The 21,962-nt window shown below is 37.5% G+C and overlaps 1 protein-coding gene across 1 annotated transcript in view; it reads left to right on the top strand.

Annotated features, from left to right (window-relative positions):
• TMEM117 (transmembrane protein 117) overlaps positions 1–21,962 on the top strand; it is a 225,310-nt gene that overhangs the window by 83,499 nt on the left and 119,849 nt on the right. The window contains 1 exon segment of the mRNA XM_075727575.1: positions 19,784–19,883. Within this exon segment, the coding sequence (XP_075583690.1) occupies positions 19,784–19,883 (100 nt within the window).

Below are 21,962 nucleotides of genomic sequence, written 5' to 3' on the forward strand. Positions count from 1 at the left end.
CCCTGGCCAGAAGAACATCAGGATGAAGTATGTTGAATACGGACCCTACTCTTACCTTATAGTTAATATATATTTTATTCAACTTGACCATAGTCCTTATAATTATTTGAAAATGTCTCAGAAAAAGTATTCAAGAATTCCTAACAAATGAATGAGTTTTTATCGTACAACAGTAAGAATGCAAAATGTCAGCATTCCAAATTTGGCCTGTCAAATGTGTCATCATATATTACTTCCCTTTCTTATCTTTTGGGGAATTTATCCCCAGACTATCTGTGGGAACGACTATCTGTGGGAACAAATGCTCCCAGTAACATAAAAGCCATTTCACTTTCTAGTCTCTCCCTGCCCTGGAGGTCATCTGAGAATATTGAAAGCTAGTATTTGTTCCAAATTGGCACTGCTGGTGGCATCAAGAAAATGGTATTATCTTGATTACTTCCTCTATTGAAGGAGTTAAAAACACTGACTGTCTCTACAGTCTGTTCAGCTTTTAGAGAAATAAAGATCAACTTCTTAGTCCCATTCCGAAAGCAATCTTTTCTGTTTTCATTGTTTTGAAGTAAACTGTTTGCTTTTGTTTAATAAAGAGACACTCTGCTACAAAATTCTTGTAAGGGAAACATGATCTTTTTTAATAAAAACAAATCCCTGATAAGGGAGTGCATCCAAAGCATAGCTGTTCTGTATCTTGCCTGTATGGCCAAATCATTTGGGGCTTCTTTATTTCCACATTGACTCAAAGGACAATCATCTACATTGTGACTACATAAAATCTTGCTACTCATTTACCTAGTTTACTGTCATCCCTGTAAATAATAATTATTGCATTACTGATTTCAGTAGAAAAAGATTTGCTCCTCATGTTAAGCAGATGAAAAGGCTTTAAAACTAGATTCTATATACCTAAAAGTGTCAGCAATTGAAAGGTAATAGAGAAAAATAAAGCAGCACACTGCTACATAGCTTAAGTTTAATGAACATCTATTTTGCAGGCAAAAAGGCTCATTTCTATGTTTTCTATAAATAGATTTTCATTTGAGGTTTCAGTTTGGTCGCATGGTAGTCATATAACATTTTGTGAGAAATGGAAATGCTGATAACTGAATCTTCCCTGAAAGACATACAGAAAGATGCATGTAATGATAAGCCAACTGTTAGGACTGCAGTAAACAAAGAGCAGTAAGAAAAGGGATATAAAACCCTCAGAAAACTTCTGTCTCTTCCAGGCTGAAGGCATGATATCAGCAGAGTTCATATACTTATTTTCCAAACCCTAACTTATCCCTCTGTCTGGAAAAAGCCATATGGCTAGTGCTGTCTTCCCACAGGTACTTTTGCATAACAAGGCGGCACTGTACTTGTTGTTATAGCCAGCCATACTAGTTACAGTATGGATATAGGGCTATGCCAGACATTGTCAAGCCTGCAACAGATTAGAGAGAACACAGGGTGAAACAGTATGTTGGAAAAGTAGTGGAAATGTATCATATCCGCAGCACATTAAGAGCCCAACTGTCCTGTGAAGGAGACCCGTATGTTCCTCATCTGTGGCGTGGTTTCGTTCACTCCTGAGTGGTCTGCTTGTAAGAAAGAGTTCTCTTAGCCTTAGAAATGCTTCCTGTGTTGAATTAATGCCTACGTCTTGTTTTCCTTTTAAGGAAGTAGAAAAAAGAAGTATTTAAAAGTTGCTAATTACTCTATTTCAATGGTCCAGTTAAAGACCAAAGCCAGCCCAGTGAAGATGCCTTCTTAACTATCCAAATGTATAGCCATTTCTTTATCATTCTATTAGTAAATCCTTGTTTAACAAGAAATCTTTGTAGGCATTTCAGTCCAAAACAAGTTCACACATTTGTTTTTACTTTGCACTGTGTTTTTGTGTAACAACATGATTACTGCCAAGATGAATGTAGTTCATCTGACATTTTAAAAAACTGGATGCACTTTTTCATCGGTTCAGAATGCTTATCAGAAAAAAAACCCTTAAAACTAAGCAAAATGGTACATTTCTGGCAAAAAATGACATAACTTTCACTTCAAATTTAGATGAGCAGAGTGTTTGTCTTCATCTTCCCAAATCTGATCAGCTGAAATGTATTGAAAGTAATTAAATCAGCAGAGCACAGAGTAAACTTTTCCTTTTGGAGTGCTTGCTGCTGTCAGTCTTCTTTCCAATCTGCAAAAGAGGGCAGGGATATTTATACTGTTATCTTAATAAAACCCTAAGCAGTTTCCCAGGTGGCATCTTCAGTGTAGCGGTAGCTATCCTTTGTGCTGCTCCTCGCCTCTGACTCTGTAGCAGTTGTGGAGGTCTGAAACTTCAGCAACACTCTGGGATGTGCTCTACTTTTGAGGGAAGATCTCAACTTCCCTCAACCTAATCAGGTTGAAATCAGCCCTGCCTTGAGTTTGGATTATGTGATCTCCAGAGGTTCCCTCCAACCTAAATTATTCTGTGTTTTCCTGAGAAGTATAAAAATGTGAAAGTATGTACAATTCATTCTTTTGTACTGTCACTTGTCAGTTTTTTATTTGGAATAAAGAATCACTGTAGAACTGTTGAATTTTGGTCAGTACAGAAAAGAACAAAAAGCCATCAACTTTAAGTGCTGGCAAATGACCACCCTCTAGTATAGTGGGAAATGTGAAAACTGGATGTGAAAAAGTGGAACTGGATTCCTGCAAGGGGCAGATCTCCTGCTGGCTCTGAGATACAACCTTTGGGGAAATTAAAGAGATGACTCATTGTAATGCACAGTGTGCCTGTACAACCAGTAAATCAAAAGGGACAGGGTCACAGTCCGTTCTTTTTTCTCTTACCTAGCAAAGGATTTTGTTTTCATTTGCAGTACAGAACAAGAAATGGAATTTCAGTTCACAAATGTGACAGACTACTGCCTGAAGAGCCTTCAAATGAAGACAAGAAAATGTTCTTTAAACATTACAGGAGATAAACTCACAAACATGGGGATACTTCTTTTTTAGGTTTTTCATAGATCGTCTGCATTGTCCTGTTAATGTTGAGATTTCTCATTAAGTTGATACATTTATCATAAATACATGATATTGTGAAGGTTTCTGCTTCATAAATTTTGAACTGAAGACCTAAAGTCTGTAAACGTCCCAGACAGTGGCTGAAAGTGGATAATATAAGGTTGATCTATAAATAGGAATGCAGTACTTCTATCTAGATTAAGGCAAGTTGAACAAAATGTGAAAACAGAACTTTACGGAGCTGTTGGTATTGGTTTTGTAAGTGATGTTGGCAAATGAAGATCACTTATTTTTTTGAACTCTTTAATTCTATTTATTTTAACAGTGTGTTATTGAGAGCTAAATATGATGAATGTAGGTGCTGGGCATGTCTGAAAATCCTACCAAAAGTTTTGCATTATGATCCATATTTGAAATGTTGCTTTAGTAATATTTAAAGTAATATTAAAATGAAATCAGAGTACTACTTTATCAGTTGTGAACCCTTCTTGCTACTAGAAAGTCGGCATGAACTTAATACATTGTGGAGGGTTGACCTTGGCTGGCTGCCAGACCCCCACCCAGTCACTCTCTCACTCCGCCTCCTCAGCAGGACAGGGGAAGAAAGTAAGATGGACAAGCTCATGGGTTGAGGTAAAGGCAGTTTAATAAGAAAAAAAAAAAGCCACACGTGGAAGGAGGCAAAAAGGAGGAAATTTATTCACTACTTCCCACCAGCAGGCAGGTGTCCAGCGACTTCCTGGGAAGGAGGGCCTCAGAACGCATAGCAGTTGCTTTAGAAGACAAACGCCATAACTATAAATGTCCTTCCCTCCTCCTTTCCCCCCTACTTGTATTGCTGAGTATGATGGCAGTATGGCTCAGTTTTGGGGCCAGTCTTCTTTAATATCTTTATCAATGATCTGGATGAGGGGATTAAGTACGCCCTCAGTAAGTTTACAGGTGACGCCAAGTTGGGTGGGAGTGTCGATCTGCTGGAGGGTAGGATGGCCCTGCAGAGGGACCTGGACAGGCTGGATCGATGGGCCATGGCCAACTGTATGAGGTTTAACAAGGCCAAGTGCCGGGTCCTGCACTTCGGTCACAACAACCCCATGCAGCGCTACAGGCTTGGGGAAGAGTAGCTGGAAAGCTGCCTGGCAGAAAAGGAGCTGGGGGTGTTGGTTGACAGCTGGCTGAACATGAGCCAGCAGTGTGCCCAGGTGGCCAAGAAGGCCAACAGCATCCTGGCCTGTATCAGGAATAGTGTGGCCAGCAGGAGCAGGGAGGTGATTGTGCCCCTGTACTTGACGCTGGTGAGGCCGCACCTGGAATACTGTGTCCAGTTTTGGGCCCCTCACTACAAGAAAGACATTGAGGTGCTGGAGTGTGTTCAGAGAAGGGCACCAAGGCTGGTGAAGGGTCTGGAGCACAGGCCTTGTGAGGAGCGGCTGAGGGAACTGGGGTTGTTTAGCCTGGAGAAGAGGAGGCTAAGGGGAGACCTTATTGCTCTCTACAACTACCTGAAAAGAGGTTGTAGTGAGGTGGGTGTTGGTCTCTTCTCCCAAGCAGTTAGCGATAAGATGAGAGGAAATGGGGAAATGGAAAGTTGCGTCAGGGGAGGTTTAGGTTGGAAATTAGGAGAAATTTCTTTACTGAAAGAGTAGTCAAGCATTGGAACAGGCTGCCCAGAGAGGTGGTGGAGTCATCATCCCTGGAGGTGTTCAAAAAACGGGTAGACGTGGCACTTTGGGACATGGTTTATTAGGCATGGTGGTGTTGGGTTGATGGTTGGACTGATGATCTTAGAGGTCCTTTCCAACCTTAATGGTTCTATTCTAATTTTACTTTCATTAAAAAATAATCCAGCCACCAAGCCAGGAAACATGAAATTAATTATGACTCTACCCTTAATTGGTTTAGTGGTGGACTTGGTATTGTTAGGTTAATGGTTGGACTGTATGATATTAAAGGTCTTTTCCAACAATTCTATGATTCTATGATTCTATGTTTCTATGACATATAGTGTGGAATATCCCTTGGATCATTTCAGATTAGCTGTCCCAGCTCTGTCCCCTCTGAACCTCTTGCCCATCGCCAGCCTGCTGGCCTTTTGAGTGGTGGGTTGGAGAGACAGCCCTGATGCTGTGCAAGCACTGCTCAGCAACAGCCAAAACATTAGTGTGTTATCGACACCATTGTAGCTACAAATGCAAAGCACAGCACTATATGGGCTGCTATAAAGAAAGTTAAGTCCATCCCAGGCAGACCCAATACATGTATCAACAGGAGATGTGCAGTATTATGTCTGATTTAATGCTGTAACCTGTCTTCAGATACAAATACCTTTTTTGTTCACATGTGAGTATTTGAAAAAGACATTTGAAAAAAGACAAAAAGTGGGCATTTATCTGACATAGGTAGTGAAATATTTATTTTGAAAAATAACAAAAATTTAAAGAAAGATGTATTTAAATTTTAATTACAAATGGGATTTAGAAGTCCTGAAATATGATAAGTTAACTCTACGTCTAGCCAGTAGTTTCTATTGATTAGGTCTCACAGTATTTTACTGCCTTCTACCTTCATAGTGGTCTGTCCATTACTGCTTGTAAGTGAGCTGTTTATTATCTTTACCTTCTTTAAAAAACAAAATATTGTTTTACAAGGCTTAAAAGATATGTTTTTAACTGAAGAATTACATTCTGTCTTGTCTGCTTCAGAGCAGGCACTTCTAACCATTCTCACGTCCTCAATTGGTTTCAGAATGCAGGGCGAATTTTTGCAGTGGTTGTTCCTGAGCAGAGAAGTATTTATAATTGCTCTGCACAGCCATCCAGCAATCTTCTATTTCTTCCATTCATAAAAGTAGAATATCAGTTTAATTAGAAAATCTCCCACATAATCAATAAACTAAGGAAATACTTATCGTAAAATATATTGGCATTGTTCCCGAAGCTTTGTGTGCATCCAATGTAAAGATCTCAAGGTATTCTTATTAATGACACTATTTGCTTCAACTAATAACATGTGGATGATAACTTTCAGACAGTATAAAACTATTTCTGGATCAGATTATCATTGAACAGTAGTGCTTTGAAATGTTTTCCACAATAAGCATCAGACAAAGATAGAATATTTACTCCATAGTTTATTTAATTCTGGTTTTATCTGTCCTGCTAACCATCTGTTCAACTCTAGATTTAACTTACTGTTTTAATGAAATCTTAATTGCAGTTTACTCATTCTTGTGAAGGCTTCTTACTGACAAGGTTTTATCATGTAGTCTTTTACACTGTTTGGTCTTTTTCAACCTTATGTCTAAATAAAAGGTAAGCTTTTTCAGTTACAGTGGTATTTTCCCAAACTGCATATTTTATCTTTAGTATCTCACTGGTTTTAGTTGCAGTTTGGGATGTGTGTAGACTTGCAAGGACATTTTATGGATGTTACACCTTCAGTCTAATAATCTAAACTGTGTCAGTCTTAAAACATAAAAGTCCATATTTTGTCATATCTCATAGTTTAAGAATCCAATAAAGATGAGCTTAAAGTTAACCAACTACTTTTACATTTGACTGAACTGAAATCTCCAGAAGATGATTCATCTGATTTGGAGATGTTCTTGCAGGTTAACCTTGCTTGGTAGGCAGCATTAGTGTGTTATCAACACTGTTCTGGCCACAAATCTAAAACACAGCACCATACGAGCTGCTATAAAGAAAACTAACTCCATCCCAGCCAGACCCAGTGCAGATGCCTAAGATAAGTCAGATGAATTACATCTGTAAAGGGCTTATTTTTCTCCATTGACTGCGGAGAGAAATGGAATCTTCTAGGGAATCCTAAAATTACTAGCTGAAATTGAGATTTTTTTTTTAAAAAGTCTGTAGTTGAGGTGAAACCCTGTATTTGTAATTAACTGACCTTAAAAATGTAGCCAAAACCATCAAGTTTAGTGTCTGGGTATGAAAAATGCATGTGCATACTTCTCTCTCTCTCCATTGTTTGACGATGTGCTAGTCCTTTACTTGGGAAAAATTAGGAGAATATTCTTTTTGAGGATGAAGTTCACACCACAATTTGTGTCTTTTCTCCATTTCTGTGTCTTAAAATTGTACTACAAGTGATAGTGCCTGAAGAAACATTTGCAGTGTGTGGTTCTGACGTGTCTGTCTTCTGATAACTCATTTTCAAGTAAGTAAAAGAAGACTGTATTGTAAAATGGACAGTCTGCAACAGACTCTATGTTGATGTGAGGATAAAATCCTCAAACAACTTCTGACAACTTTCCCCTTTTATTTCAATGATAATTTTATTTAAAATGCTGAGTAATGTAAGGACACTCTTTCACGTGATATCAGCCATTGGATGGTCAAGTAGTCATGATAAAGGTGTTTGCTTTGTCAGTCAAGGAGTGGAAGAACAGGCTGTCTTCTTCCTTGCGTTTTCCATGTGAAATTCTCTGCTGTGATTATATGCCAGCTCTTGTCAGACGACTGGCCCTAGACCCAGTTGTTCTTTATATACTGTTTTCAAGTAATACAGTAAAGAAGCAATCTCCTTGATTTGTTAATTTGTACACTGCTTGAAGTCTAGTTCTTTTTCATCTGCTCTGCAATCTGCTGCTGTTACTACATTATGAGAGAAGCCAACCAAATCCTCAGACCAGCTCCTGAGTTGTCATGCCACATTTTCCTTCCATTTCTTCTCAAAGGTAACTGTGAGCATGGTAGATCATTGTTTCTGAACAACTCCAACAGTTTCTATATCTCAGTCTGCTTTTGTAGACTGCAGGAAGACTGATACACACCAGTCATCTTCAACAGATATGAAACCAAACATACATAACAGAAGGATATTTCCTGTTCTTTTGCACCTGTAAAGAGCTTTAAAGAATAACTTTTTCTCATATGGGAGTTTCCTAATTCATTTTGATTTATTGACAGAGTATTGGCTATGTGCATGCAGACTGTAGAACTTGGATAATGTTTTAGCATGAACCATTTGCAGAGGAAGTGCTTCAGAAGGTTCTTATTTAGGGCTCATTTGTGGCTGTATCAAACTGTAGTATCCATTCTCCATCTGAATAAACTTGGGGGTTTTGGCTGAATTATTGTTTCTGCCAACATGGTTCTTTGAAAAGCCTAGTAAGGCTCACATGTTAATACCATTTTTGGTCTTCATAAGAACCCTGTGCAGTTATTTGTACCATTTCATACTGATGTTCCAGGCTGGTATATGCTCTCAATTCCTTGAACAAACTGCAGTTCCAGTCTCCTTTTATAGGCACACAGCCTAATACAGCAAAGCGTCTGTAAGCAGCTATAAGCACTAAAATAACATTATAGAAAGCTTGGACCTATTTCTTTGTTTGAAATTAAGATCTTAACTGAGTGCTTTACAAGGACGGAAGCATCTCTGCTTTTCCTCTTGCAGTGAGAATTGCTCTACAATGCTAAGATTCTAGGCAGTTGCATCTTTACAAAAGGAGTGGCAGAACACAGCTGAATCTAAACACTTTTCCTAAAAACATTTGAGGATTGTGACCACATCCATTCCATTCTGGGCTCTGACCTTTCTTCCTTTTCAAATCTTTTGTACTTGAAATGTATTTATGCATTTCTGTGTATACTCATCTTGTCTTTTCCCTTCCATCAACTTTGTCAGTCCCAGTTCTCCTACACTTCTTCCTTCTTTTAAGTGTATTTTAATATTCTGCTTCCTCTATTGCCTAAGATTTTCTCTGGCTTTGGCTGATTGATGGTCTCTCTGTGGCCCTTGTCAGATTCAGCATTCAATAACTTGGCATGCCAAGGGATCCCAGCACCCACTGGTGGAATCCATGGAGTTGGTGTGAGAGCTGTTAGTGTTCATGGAGAAGCAACTGAGCACAGATTCTCCAAGGGCCTTTGCTCCACTTTTTTTAGGCTTTGCCTATATACAACACAAAGATCCTGTAGGAAACAGAGTTTATATTTTAATTTAACTTTACTCTTCACATTTTGACTTGTTCTGTCTCTCAATGTCAAAAAAATTAACTTGTATTCTGTGTAAGCAATATATGCCTGTGTGTATGGTTAACTTTTGTATTATTTATATTGATATAAAATACTTACATTTGTCTTATTTTGTGGAGGATATTTAACAAATACTAAACTCTGTAATGATGTGGAGTTAAAAATGACTTGCTGTCTTCCTTCTTCAAACTGTTCAGGATGATGTATAGCAGTATATACTTTATTTTATTGAACTCTAATGACAGGATTGGAAGAGGAAAATCTTGGCTGCATAGAAGTATTCTGTGCCAAATCTTTGGCTGCTTTAGCACCGTGTTAAATGGATGAAGTCTTGGCATAATCGAAAGAGACCACTTGAACTAGAAATGCAGAGCAGTCAACTGTAAAGTGCAGTCATTCCCTAGTGCCCTTTTAAATTTTGTTCAGACATTTAAGTAATGTTAGCTTTGCTTTTGATAAAGGATTTAGCTTTCAGTAAGTTTAAATAACTGTAACTTAAAATAAACAATCTTTAAGCATAAATAAATCCTTGAGCGATCTGATCTAATGCCAGTTAGCCCTGTTCAGCATGGGGGGTTGGATGAGTTCATCCCTTGACTTTCCTTCCAGCCTAATTTTTTTCTGTGATTTTACCTCCTTTAATTATTACTAATTACTAATTGCTTATTTGATAGATCTGTCAATAATCTAACACTTAAGAAATCATCACCTTATCCTCAAACTTCCGTGAAGTCCAATCTCCTTTCTACTCATTCAGCAAACATCCCACAAGCTCCAAGGCAGGTATTACTTAGTCACTCTTCCTTTTTTAGTAAATTTATACTTCTGCAGTGCAAAGTAGCAGGACTCTGCCCCACCATCCATCCATTGAATCTCAGATGTTATCACTGACTGGCCTTGTTCCTGACTCCTTCATTTCATATATTACTTGTCTTTATAGAGAATAATTGAAAGAAATACTTATTTAAAAAAATCAGTTTAGTTGAATGATCTGTTTGACAACCTTGACACTTCTGTAGTATTTTTTACAATTTGAACAATCATCATACAATGTCCCAGATTGGTTTGGATAATTTAAAATAGTCATTACAGGACCTACACAGTCATTCTTGCACAACTTTGTTTACATACTGTGAACCTGGTTCATAAGAAAACATGAGAAGTTTCTTGTGAAACAATAATGTTTAAATAGAAAATGGAAAATTTGTAAATTGATTTTGATACTATTTAGATGTAATTAAGCCTGAAATTACCTTACTGTTGAAAGATGACTGTTTTCATATCTGTAGTTAAACTTTGAATCCTCTAAAGGAATATCTGACCTTATTCTGTATTGTAGTTTGAGGTAGAAATACATTTTTCTGAAAGAAGAAACTTGCACAATAAATGCTAATACAAAGTGATTTGGACATGAAACATTTTTTCAGTCTCACAAGAATTTTTGCAGATTAGAAGGATTTCCTGTCCCAAACCAGCAAAAGAAATTAAAATAATGAAAATGCTTATGATATGCAGATTTGGAAAGAAAGCTGGAATACCATAGAAACAGGTTAAAAAAACCCAAGCTAAATATTCTACGTATTTTTTCTAACTTAATTTTTAAATCAAACCACAAGATTTTTTTCAATTTGAGAACTGGCAAGTTTTTTGCATTTTGTAAATATGTTCATATTTTCAGATTTTTAATTTTCCCCCCCAATCTATTAAAAACAATATGTTCCTTCAACCGATTGCAGACTCTGCATGACCTACTATTTTATAATAATAGCAAAATGCTCCTGACCATTTTTTACTCCTGATAACTTTGAAGAAAGAGACAGAGGTACCATCAGGACTGGCAGTACAAGCACACAAGCCAAATGGAATATCTTCATATCTTACATAAAAGGTAATGTGAATGGATTTGGAATTGTCATTTAAAGCCTGTGTGTCAGGGAAATCACCTTCTAGCCTATAAAGGATGTCTTTGCTTCATATGCTCTGACATGTCTCTGCTGCAAAACTCTGGAAACAAAGATGTCAAAATTAAAACTTACCACACTGTACTGATGTAGTAAAAAAAAGAAAAAAATCATTTTAGCTTATTTAGCAGCAATTACACTCCTCCACCACACATTTACATACTTGATGCAAATTGTAAGGTGAGTCATATGTCAGTCTCCACTGCTTTAAAAATGGGCATCTATATGCAGGTTGCATTCATCTGTATTTCCAATTACTTCTCAAACTCAAACTCTGTCTAAGAGGTTCAAATACTGGTCCAATGTTTGCTGTGGTGAAGCATCTCACCTTGTTCCAGTCACAAAAATATAGGTTCTTGCAATGTCTTCCATGTTCAGTAAAACACTAGAAGTCCCCTGGTCCAAGCTGACAGGACAATCCGTTGGCCACTTGTCATTTAGCTGCAGGGTATCAGTGGTTCCTGAAAATAAAGTGCTGAAAGAAGTCACATGGTCCTTGCTTCACACAGTCACCACAGTAGACCCTTGGAATTCAAACTAATATTAGTCTTTATACAGCTTTAAAACATTGTCATTAAATAAGGAAAAAAATCTACTTTGTTTATAATAAATTATTTTAAAAAAGTAAACTTATAAGAAATTTTCACAATTTTATTTTATATTACAATTTTTTTCAGAGCTAGCACAAACTCTTTTTAGTTATGATTGCTGAGAATCTGTCAGCAGAGATTCTGTGCCGGCATTTTTTGTTCCCTCAGTTCCAAATCATTAACTTAAAACATGTTGTTTGTAGTTTTCTGACATTTCATATTTTAATTTATATAAAAAAAACCTGTTTATGAATGGTTCAGGGAAGTTTAATAAGTTAAAGAATGATTAATATGTAAAGTTGCATTATCTGGTAATACTTACAAGTTTCTGCTAGAATTTGCTAAAATACCTTTCTGCTTTCACTTTCCCTGTTGGTCTGCTACTTACAAGCAGAGTCCATTCAGTGTTTTTTACCAACTGCAAATTATTCTAATTTCCCCTTTCTGAATAGCAATAATACTGCAGTTACTAGTTTATTCGGCACTATAATAATGCATTTAAACTTCTCTGCCATCCCTAAAACTGAAACGGATAGAAAGTACAAAGTTGTTGCTGGGATTCACAGAAGTTTTAAATGTTATCGAAGCACTTGGTCAAAGTGGTAAAGTTCCAACTACATAATTTAATTTTCTTTATATTCTGGCAATGATATGAGCAGTTATCTTTTTTTTTAAGTGAATCATTTTTTTCTTGCACCTGCCAGTTCTGAGAATATTGCTGCACATCTGTCCCTATCCCTTCTTAGCTGGACTGAAATGTCAACACCAGGAATAGATGTGTGTAAGCCATGACCCGTTCTGAAGAGTTCAGCCAGTGCAGCATGGTTCAAAGCCATTCTTATCAGTATCTCGCCAAGTTTAAAAACAAAGCAAGTATTTATTTAAAAGAAAATGTTTTACCGCATCTCTCTCTTGCTAAATTACTAACCTAACTTAACCTTCCCAAATGATTTGCCTGTTATATTCCTTAGTTTCTGTTAATGTTATTTTCAAATTTTAGTAGCTATTTTTAAATGTCACTCGCCAAACAAATTAGCTGTATTTTAAGATAAGCACACCTACAACATTTAACAAAATGTTAAATGTAAAAAAGAACCCCTAAACCAGTTTACAACATTTTTCTAAATTTTAGAAACTCTTAAGCATACATTTTTCTTTAGTGTCCATGTGTATCATTTAGCTTGCTGTTTAGCAGCTTGTTGAAAATCAGCACTTGTTATCCTTCTCAGGATGCATACAGCAAGGGCTGAGACTGCAAACTTGTATGTCTGCAGTGTGTTACAGTATGATGAGTCAAGATCCTCTTTAAACCCTCAAAATGGGTATGCCCAAGGTCACTTGTCCTGTTCATGTCCCTGGGCACCTGTGCTAGCATTTTGGACCTTTTTACTGTAAAACTATTTTGATATCGTAGTATGTAGGCAAATGGAGTGAATCAAATGAGGCATGTAATGTACCAGCTCGTACTACAGTCTTGTGGATTAGTTGCAGAATTTTACTAGCCTGCTAAAAGAGATGCTGGAGTGACATGGTTCTCTTAACTTGTCACAATTCTCTTAACTTGTTTGCCTGTCCACTAAAACAATTTTCAATAAACAATTCTCTTAGCAGTGAGTAAATATCTTAATCCTCTCCTGTAGTATCAAACAGGCATGTAAGAGGTAACACTTTATTTCATTGCTTCAGAAAAAACAATTTATGTGCTGGCTATAGAGTTTCAATGGAAGCATAAACAGCTACGTCTGAACAGCTGCAGTGCTCGTGTCTGTGTGAGCGTGTGGTGGGGGCTGGTAAGACTGTGCTATGGATATATAGGTGAGCATTCATCTATTAGCACCATAGCATTAGAAGTGTTTCAGGCAACATGTCCTTGACTGGGTAGTGTAACTTTTATTTGCTGCAGAAAGATGCTAAATGCACTCTGCAACATTTGTTTTTCTTTTGTCTGACTAAACAGAATATACATGTGATGATACACATTGCACAAGAATAGCAAAAATCCTGGAAAATTTGGAAAAGGTATCTCATCGATATGATAAATTTGAAAAATCAATTTGTTGAATTCTTTTGTCAGGCACCTTTTATGCTTTTTCCCAGACTATCCTGTCCATAGGAAGTGCTTTGTAGTGGAGTCTGTAGGGGTACTACAGCATTTTCATCAAAGCACTTACATAACGATGGAGAAGGTTGCTTATCTGAGAGGGGAGAAATCTGGGTTCAATTCCCAGCTCAGCCACTGATTGTCTCTTATTTTATTTATGTCATTTAAGGTTTGACAGAAAAAAAATGTAGGTGTAGCAAATCCTGTCATTTAAACTCGTGAGTATGTGCCAGCACTCACCAGTTTACCTTCAGGCCAGGGAGGCTGCATTCCTCCCGTAGCAGAGGTCCTTAATACCAGTGGCATCCATTCCACTTCTCTAAAAGTGGAGGAAAGGGAATGTCTGTCTTACATGTGAAAGATGGTACTTGTACAAGACATGGAATATACAGCTTCAGTTACCCCTCATCTACAGGAAGCTGAAACACACATTTCTCATCCTCTTGGAGAGTGCCATATACAAAAAATACTACTGTCTTAATAGGAGCTGGTCATCACATTTTCTTTTCTTACTGAGAGTGACAGTGAGATGCAATTCCTTAACTTTGAAAGGTGTTGAACCAGTGTCCCTTGGAATAGGGACTGGATTTCATGTATTCCCTACTGTTTAAGTTATGTGCATACACCTCTTCTACATTAACAGACAGAAATGCAATTGCTGTATTTTTCAGTGGGCCTTGTCTTAAGGCAGGCTTGCAAAGCACTTCACAGATGGCGCTCCACAGGCAAACCAAGTGGAAGAATAACCACTTTATGGCTATCAATCAATACAGGATGTGAGCTAGAAGCCAAATGGCTTATTCCTGTGGAGAGTGAGCAGCTCCTGTACATGCCTAGCAGCAGAACTTTAAACAGCTTGGGAGCTTTAAAAGCCAAGTCCCCAGAGTAAGTTAGGCAGCCCTCAGGCCTGTAGACTGATGAGCAGGGTTTTCAGAATCACAGTTCTGTTGCCTGATTTCAGCAATGCTCAGTTACAGCATCAATCCATCAGTCTCAGGTGTTCTGCACTGTGCCGTGGATCTGTCTTGCTATGACCAAGCCATTTTTGCATCCTAGTTTTATTGTGTCTTGGAGATTAGCTTGCTGAGCCTCTTGTTGGTGTTACCTCTTCTGTTTGTCAAGCAAAATCCCTAGTTCAGTGCCTCTTAATTCTCTCTGTTCTGGTGTCACAGAAGAAGTTTCGTCTGTACCTCTAAAGTGTGCACTGGGGATGGTTAGGGACTGTATGACTAGCTGTTGTGCTCTCTGTACTGTTTGTACATAGCTATGCATTATGCCATGCTCAAAATGGTATGCCAATTTATAGGACAGCAGGTCGTCTTCTCTCTGTGCATCTTCCAGTTACCTGTAGCTCTGACTTCAGTTCCTAGCAGTAGAGGGCTAGCTTTTCAGCTGAGCAAAGTGCTACCAAGTGCCTCATTTACCATTCTGTCATTTTAGAGTGACAAATATGGATCAGGAACTGTATCTGCAGTCTTTTATGTATGTTTTCAGTTATTCTGACACTCTTTGCCTCTGCTAAATTAAGAGTAATGGAAGCTTGTGGTGCCACGTCTAAACACATACTTCTTTGCAGCCTGCCTGAACTCCCATGCTGTCACTTGTTGGCCATTGTCAAGGCATTTCACTTTGTCAGGTGCACCAAGGAAGGTGAGTTCCATATAGATAATCAGCTATTTAAGGGGAAAGCCAGATAAAAAAACTGTCTCAGAAAAGCATGTATCAGACTGCAGAACATATACAGACTTTTTATCATTCGACATAAAAAATATATAGGCCTCCCCTCTTTTTTGAAGAGCCTTAAGTTACCACTCTCTATGGGTGCAGTTCTTGTAGACTCTGTACAGAACATGCCCTGTGTGCTGTGTGCCAGCCCAGTGCCTTAGATACTCTAGAGTGTATAAAGAGCCAGCTGAAGTGTACTTAAGATGCATCAAGATCACTAAAATGGCATTAGAAGACAACTAAAACCTCCCCAAAGTGTCTATGCTCATGTTGCAGCCCATGGAGACCTAGGGTTCAGTTCAGATGCATCTGGGTTGTCAGATGTGTCACAGGCCTTACAAGAGATCCAGATCTATTTGGGTTGTCATCTGGAGACCAGGATGTGTCACAGCACCTGGAATTATTTAGTTGCATGGATTTAGCAATGCCTTTTGATATGGGAACATACTGTTTTGACATGCTAGCCATCCTGCAGTAACATACGGCAAACAAATCCTTCACCCAGCATGCCTACAGTAGTGTAAGGACAAATCATGCTCTAATCTGCATTTACTAGTCTGACTAGGCTCCATTGAGAGTTTGGATCCCTGGCTTAGACTTAAATTTCAGTGTCTACATTCAGGCTATATCCCAGTTTTAGATTCCTATGATGGTCAAGAAAACACCATCTCAGCACTGAGTTTCAGCCATGACTTTTATCCCAGTGCCCAGACCAATGCTGATCGCACCACAGTGGCTTGTACATCTTTATCCAACTTAAAATTAAAAACATTCTGTTTGCTTTCATACTGTTTCATCATTTTGGCAGCTGCTAAAGTGTCATCCTTTTTGAAAAAATGCTCTGATACCTTCCTTTGAACAATTTCTCTGGGCTAGTTTTGTTGTTTCCCTCTTTGTTCTGTGCACATTCTGCTGCTAACTCCAGAAAAGTGATCAAATACATTGGGCTCGTACATCTTTTTACTGACTCACTGTTATTAACTTACCTTTTGCAACAGCATGGATGTAGGCAGCATCTTATGATGGCGTATTTTGGACTCTCTGAGAACTACGTGTGTCAAGTCTCTTTTGTCTTTTGGTTCCTCTGTTGTGTCCTATTCTGTCAAAATTGTGGTCTACCTTCCATAGGCTTTGGCCTGCAAAGAGCAATTTCACTGGCTTTGCAGCTTCCAGTTTTACTGTCAAGGTTAATAGTGGGTTTGTCCCAAATCCCAGTCACAAACTTGTCCTTTATCTATAACATCCACACGTACTGGCTCCTCAGCCTTTAATTATTTATACTTATCCTGTCCATTTCTGAAGAGCTTTTTACTCTGTTATGAGTTTTAACTGCTGTGTTTTTCCACCCAGTGTTTTCTTAGATTGTGCTATTCATGCAATATGAATGTACCTTGCTACAGAATACAAGTATGGCAAAACAAACAGAAGCCTTTTGACAAGCTATGGAAAATCTGGGCTGACCATGCCAGTTAACTGGAACCCAACAACTATTAACCCTCCTGCAAGGTGCAGACATGGGTCGTAGCCAGGAAGCAGAGTAACCAATTAATGAAAACTGCTCTGATCAGTACCTAAAGCTAGAAAAAGCGGGGATTTTTCCACAATAGAATTAATTTTACTTTTGGTACTGTTCAAATACATGTCCTGGTATCATCATCAGGCAAGCATGGCTTTTTTGAAAATGTCAACTACTCTCATTTATATTTAAACTAAAACCTGAAAATTGAAAATGGAGGGTTTTTTTCATTTTTAGCGGCCAAAAATCCGTATTTTAAAAAAGTCAATTTCTCTTTGTGTTTTGAAATAAAATAATACTGCTGAGAGCATAAAAGACACAGGATGTAATGCTAACAGTTAATAAAATAGTTAATAAAATAGTAGTGTATTTCATTACTACTTCTAATAAGATAATGACAGTGCTAAAAATATTTTCCCTGTTCCATAAAAAGTTGTAGCTGTATTTTAATCAGTAAATGGACTTAAAATATGCAGAAATTGTGGTTTTAAGAGTTTCTTTATAATAATACGCTATTTTAACACTAACCGAAGGTTTGTCAATTTGCATATTTAATTTACTCATTAATTACTTATAGACTACGATGCACAATTTATACTAGGCTTCTTGGATGCTTTAATGTTTCAAATGTTTATATTTCAAATTACAAAAAGGACTGTTAGGATGATCTGGTGCTTTCAAGGCCTCTATGTATTTAACTACTGTATCCAGTTCATCTGACCTTATTATAAGCCCTCAGGTACTTTTAAGATTCATAAAAACAAGTGACTACACAGAGAACTTCAATTTCCATTAAAATCATAGCTTATGTCTGGTTTGATATCTCTTCTATGTGTTAATACTTACATTCAGTGATCAGTGACCTCTCAGCCTTTTTGGGTAACCCGTCTTGTGTACATCAGCCTGCGGTGGGTGGCTGTGGCAGGCCCACTATATGCGACGGGGCTATAGGAGTTAACCAGGTGGCCCGTTTTTCAGGAATGTTGTGCAAGTGTTCATTTAGGTTCTGTACACCTGTAATCATGTATAATGCATATGAGAAATGGGAATAAAAAATGTAAGAACTGTGGGGTTTTTGTGTGTGTTTCACACTGATGAAAAATATAAAGATATGGTTTGCTTTTGGGGGCCAGTACTTACAACTGACATTTATTGTCGTGCCTTCTGTGTTAATGAGACACCTTCTTAAGGAATGCAGACTTGATTATTTTTCTCCTTCACAGATGCTACAAGAACAGCATACCCAAGATGCAGGAAAAAAAGGAATTCTAAATGTTTCCCAGTTATAAAGAAGCTGGGAGAATATATCTGGGAGGGTTGTGCTTGCCTGTTTTTGCAGTCTTCTCTAGGGATCTGCTGTTGGCCTCTCTTGGAGGCAGGACATTGGAACAGAGAGACTTTAGGCTGACCCAGTAGAACTGTTCTTGTGCTCTTACATCCTTACTTACAACACAATAAATTTAGAATATTGATGATCTTCTTAACTACATGGAACGTAATTAAAAATAGCTTGGAAAAAAATGTGGATTTTTTTTAGTTCCAGCAGAAAATCTGAGCCAGTATTTATATGCTGTTCAACAGATGGAAAAAAAAGGGATGGTATTTTTGTTAGTGACCTATTAGCTGCAAGGTCATAAAATGTGTATAATGAAAAGAGCCGTTAGGGTGTGCCATTTTACATGTGTCATGAAACTATTCAATGGCATTAATATTTCTACTCTAGGACATATTAACTTGTATTCAAGAAGTGATACAGTGCTGTCCATGGATATGTGCTAGCAAGATCCTCTATCCTAATCAAATATTTAGATTTTAAAAGGGCTGCCCCAGAAAGTGGGATCACCTTGCACTGATCCAGTTGGAGGGATGTGGTCTGTTAGCTCCTAGACATTACAACATTTGGTATGTAATAATGGTAAGATTTGAATAATGGATAACGCAATGTTTAAGGAAGTTGTTACATGCAACTGGGTCAGTTGTGTGCACCCTTAAATAGTCATAACATTATATAAGCAACATTTACAGGTGTCTTGAAAACACAGATATCTCTTGGGAAGTTAAAATATAATTGCTATCATTAGTCAATGTGTTAGCTCCTGAGGAGAGTCATCTCTTCTTAAACACTATAAAAGTCTTTTAGCAAAGGATATGAGTATATTAAAAGCTATGATTTTTTCACAAAGGTTTTAATCCAGCACAGGTAACTTTACCTTCTTAATTGTCCTTATAGCACCCTGATGAACTTGAAAGTAGAGGTCAAATTATTGTGTGCGGTTTTAAATCCTATCTGTTGCATTATTTAAGCAGAATGGAAATGCTTCTTTTGGATTTAAGTAAAATATATCTATGAAAATATATCTATGAAAATAATCGCTCATCTATCTATGAGCAACTTCTCACTGAAATTCTGCAAAGCTTGCTTGCACTGTTGTGTTAAAAAGCATGTGGTTGTATAACTGGTGGAGTGAAAAGTCAAGTGGCTCAATTATCTTTTTAAAGATAACTTAAAGATTTTAATTTTTCTTCATAAAGATTTTGCAAAGTCACCGATTCTGAGAATGTTGCAATTCCATGTGTACAAAGGAAAAGGTAAAAAGTGTAAAATAGTTTGTATTTCCACAAGCCTTACATAATCCTAAAGCCTTTGCCTATCATTATTTTAGCACCTTCAAAAGAGACATAGGCTGTAAAATCAGATTCACATTTCCATTTCTAATTGGAATTGACCCATCCTGGCTCAGTTCTGTCAAGACTCAGATCTAGCAGAAAAAATTATTATGAAAGAAATGGGAAATCTTTCACAGCTAATCATAAATTTTGTCACTGAAGCAAGTTCTTTATAACTGCATTAAGCAAACGTGTATAGCTTACAGTCTGTGTTCTTGTTTCCACAGTGCATACATTATAACAGACTTCATGGGCATCAGGAATGAAAATTTTATGAAGGTAGCTGCAGTTGGGACTTGGATGGGAGATTTTGTCACAGCATGGATGGTAAGAAATGTAATATTACATTTTAAAAGAAAATGAATATGTTTGTTGGCTTCAAGGGAAGGAGGAGAGAAGAAAGAAAACTCAGTTTCTTGAAGTATCCAAGTATTTCAACCCAGACAAGTAGAAAGTTAACAAAGGCAAAGTAGCATAATGGCAGGGTATTTAATTAGTTGGAAGTCCAGAAGAATTTCAGTTAAAATGTATCAGAGCAATATTTCATTTCTTCTGCTGTGAGTGGGAATTTTGCCATTGACTTCTGTGAGGACAGCATGGTGGCCCTTCTTTGCTGTGAAATAACATCTTGACTTGCTATCTGGTGAAACAGTGAGTAACAGCTAGAGATAAAGAAGTCTAATGAAAAGGATTAAAAAAAGAAGAAAAATTAACTGAAAGATGTGACCAAGAGCAATGGAGATGAGAGAAGGCAAGCAAGCCAGTTACATCCCAGACTTTGAAGGCAGCCTGTTTGATGTGAAACTATCAGATTAAGTTTGTCTCTAATTTAGGATTTAGAAGAATAAAGTTTTCACTTGGATTATAATTGGTATAAAGGTTCTCTCCTGAAATATGGGCAACCCAAAGACCAGCTTGGTGAAAGAGAACCAGAAAGTGACAGCTAACTGTGAACAAAATGAAGCATGTGCACATGTTTTTATTGTTCAGGAAAAGCATTTCTTAAACACAAAGTGATAAAAAGTGAATACCTTTTTTCTTATTTTTAGTAAGATTAGGTTTTTATGATTAAGGTAAGTAAGAGTTTTAACAATTATGACTGTGACATTCATTTAAATTGGGAAAAGAAGTCCATGATTTTTAAGCTTGCAGAATTGGTTTTAATTAAACTAAATTTTTTTCCCTAATGGTTCATTGCTACCTCTGTTTGTTTACTCAAAAGAGTCAACATAATTTTAGAAGAATTTCATTAACACAGGGAACATTGCCTGATGGTGAATGTTTATCACATATCACATAAACATGGATGGAAAAGATCTCAGTACTGTATGTAGCTAGTGACTGCAGTAATCTCTGAAGTAAACAAAGAAACAAGCTGAGGTGCATAAATTTTAGGACTGTGGTATGTGTTAGGAGAAAACACTATAGGAATAGTTTCAAGCAGGAATGACTGTAAGATGCTAAGACTATAGTCTATAAAACTGTAGGAATAGTCTTGGAAGGGCCACCCAAGTTTCTGTCAATTTGTCTTATATCCTGCACATATTTAGAACATACTGTACAACAGACAGAAAAAAAAAAAAAGGCATCGAGGATTTTTTCAGCATATTGTTCAGAATGTGTCAGTGGTTTGTCCGAGACAAATTATGCTCTGTGAAATGGTGGCCATGAAAAGCAAGTACAGAACAAATCATCTGTACATACATTACAGTAAGGACATTGCAGAATTGGTGCATTGACTGATGTTGACAATTAATGTGGATTCTTGTGAATCAGTAATAAAATTCATGGCTACTGCTGAACACCTTTAGCTTGACCCTTTTTTTTAATGGGCTTCCACAGCTTTATCCCACTATGGAAGGAAAGATGATGCATAAGCTAAGCTGAATTGAGAGGGGTCATGTTTATCATACATATGTGACTTAGAGCTCCAGTGATAGTTTACATACAAGTTGCACTACATTAGGTAACGTTCAATTTTTTCAGTCCCTCTTTTCTCATTTCCTTGAAAAAAACTGTTACATGCAGCCCTATATAAAGCATGGAAATGGCTGGATTCAAGAGGCATGAGAATCCTGATCCCTTTCTGTGTACTCAAAGCCCTCTTGGGTCTTTTCACCAATGGAGGCACAATTGGATTGTGCCACAGCAGATTCCAGTGGTGGATGGAGTTATCACTGAAGAATGGGGGAGAGACTGGGAGAGACTGCAGAGGCAGTTTGGAAAGGGGAGGCTGTCTGTAAACTAGGCTGGTTCTGTTAGCTTTCAGAAAGAGCAGAGGGCATGAGATTGGAGGGTCAGTGGGTTCTAGGACATGCTTTGATTGCACGAGGAGAATTAAGAGGTGTGGTCATTGGTGTTTAGATCTTCAGAACAAAAGAGAATAGTGAGATTGCTTCTGCAATG

This window comes from Pelecanus crispus, chromosome 1, assembly GCF_030463565.1.
Source record: "Pelecanus crispus isolate bPelCri1 chromosome 1, bPelCri1.pri, whole genome shotgun sequence".
Lineage (NCBI taxonomy): Eukaryota > Metazoa > Chordata > Aves > Pelecaniformes > Pelecanidae > Pelecanus > Pelecanus crispus.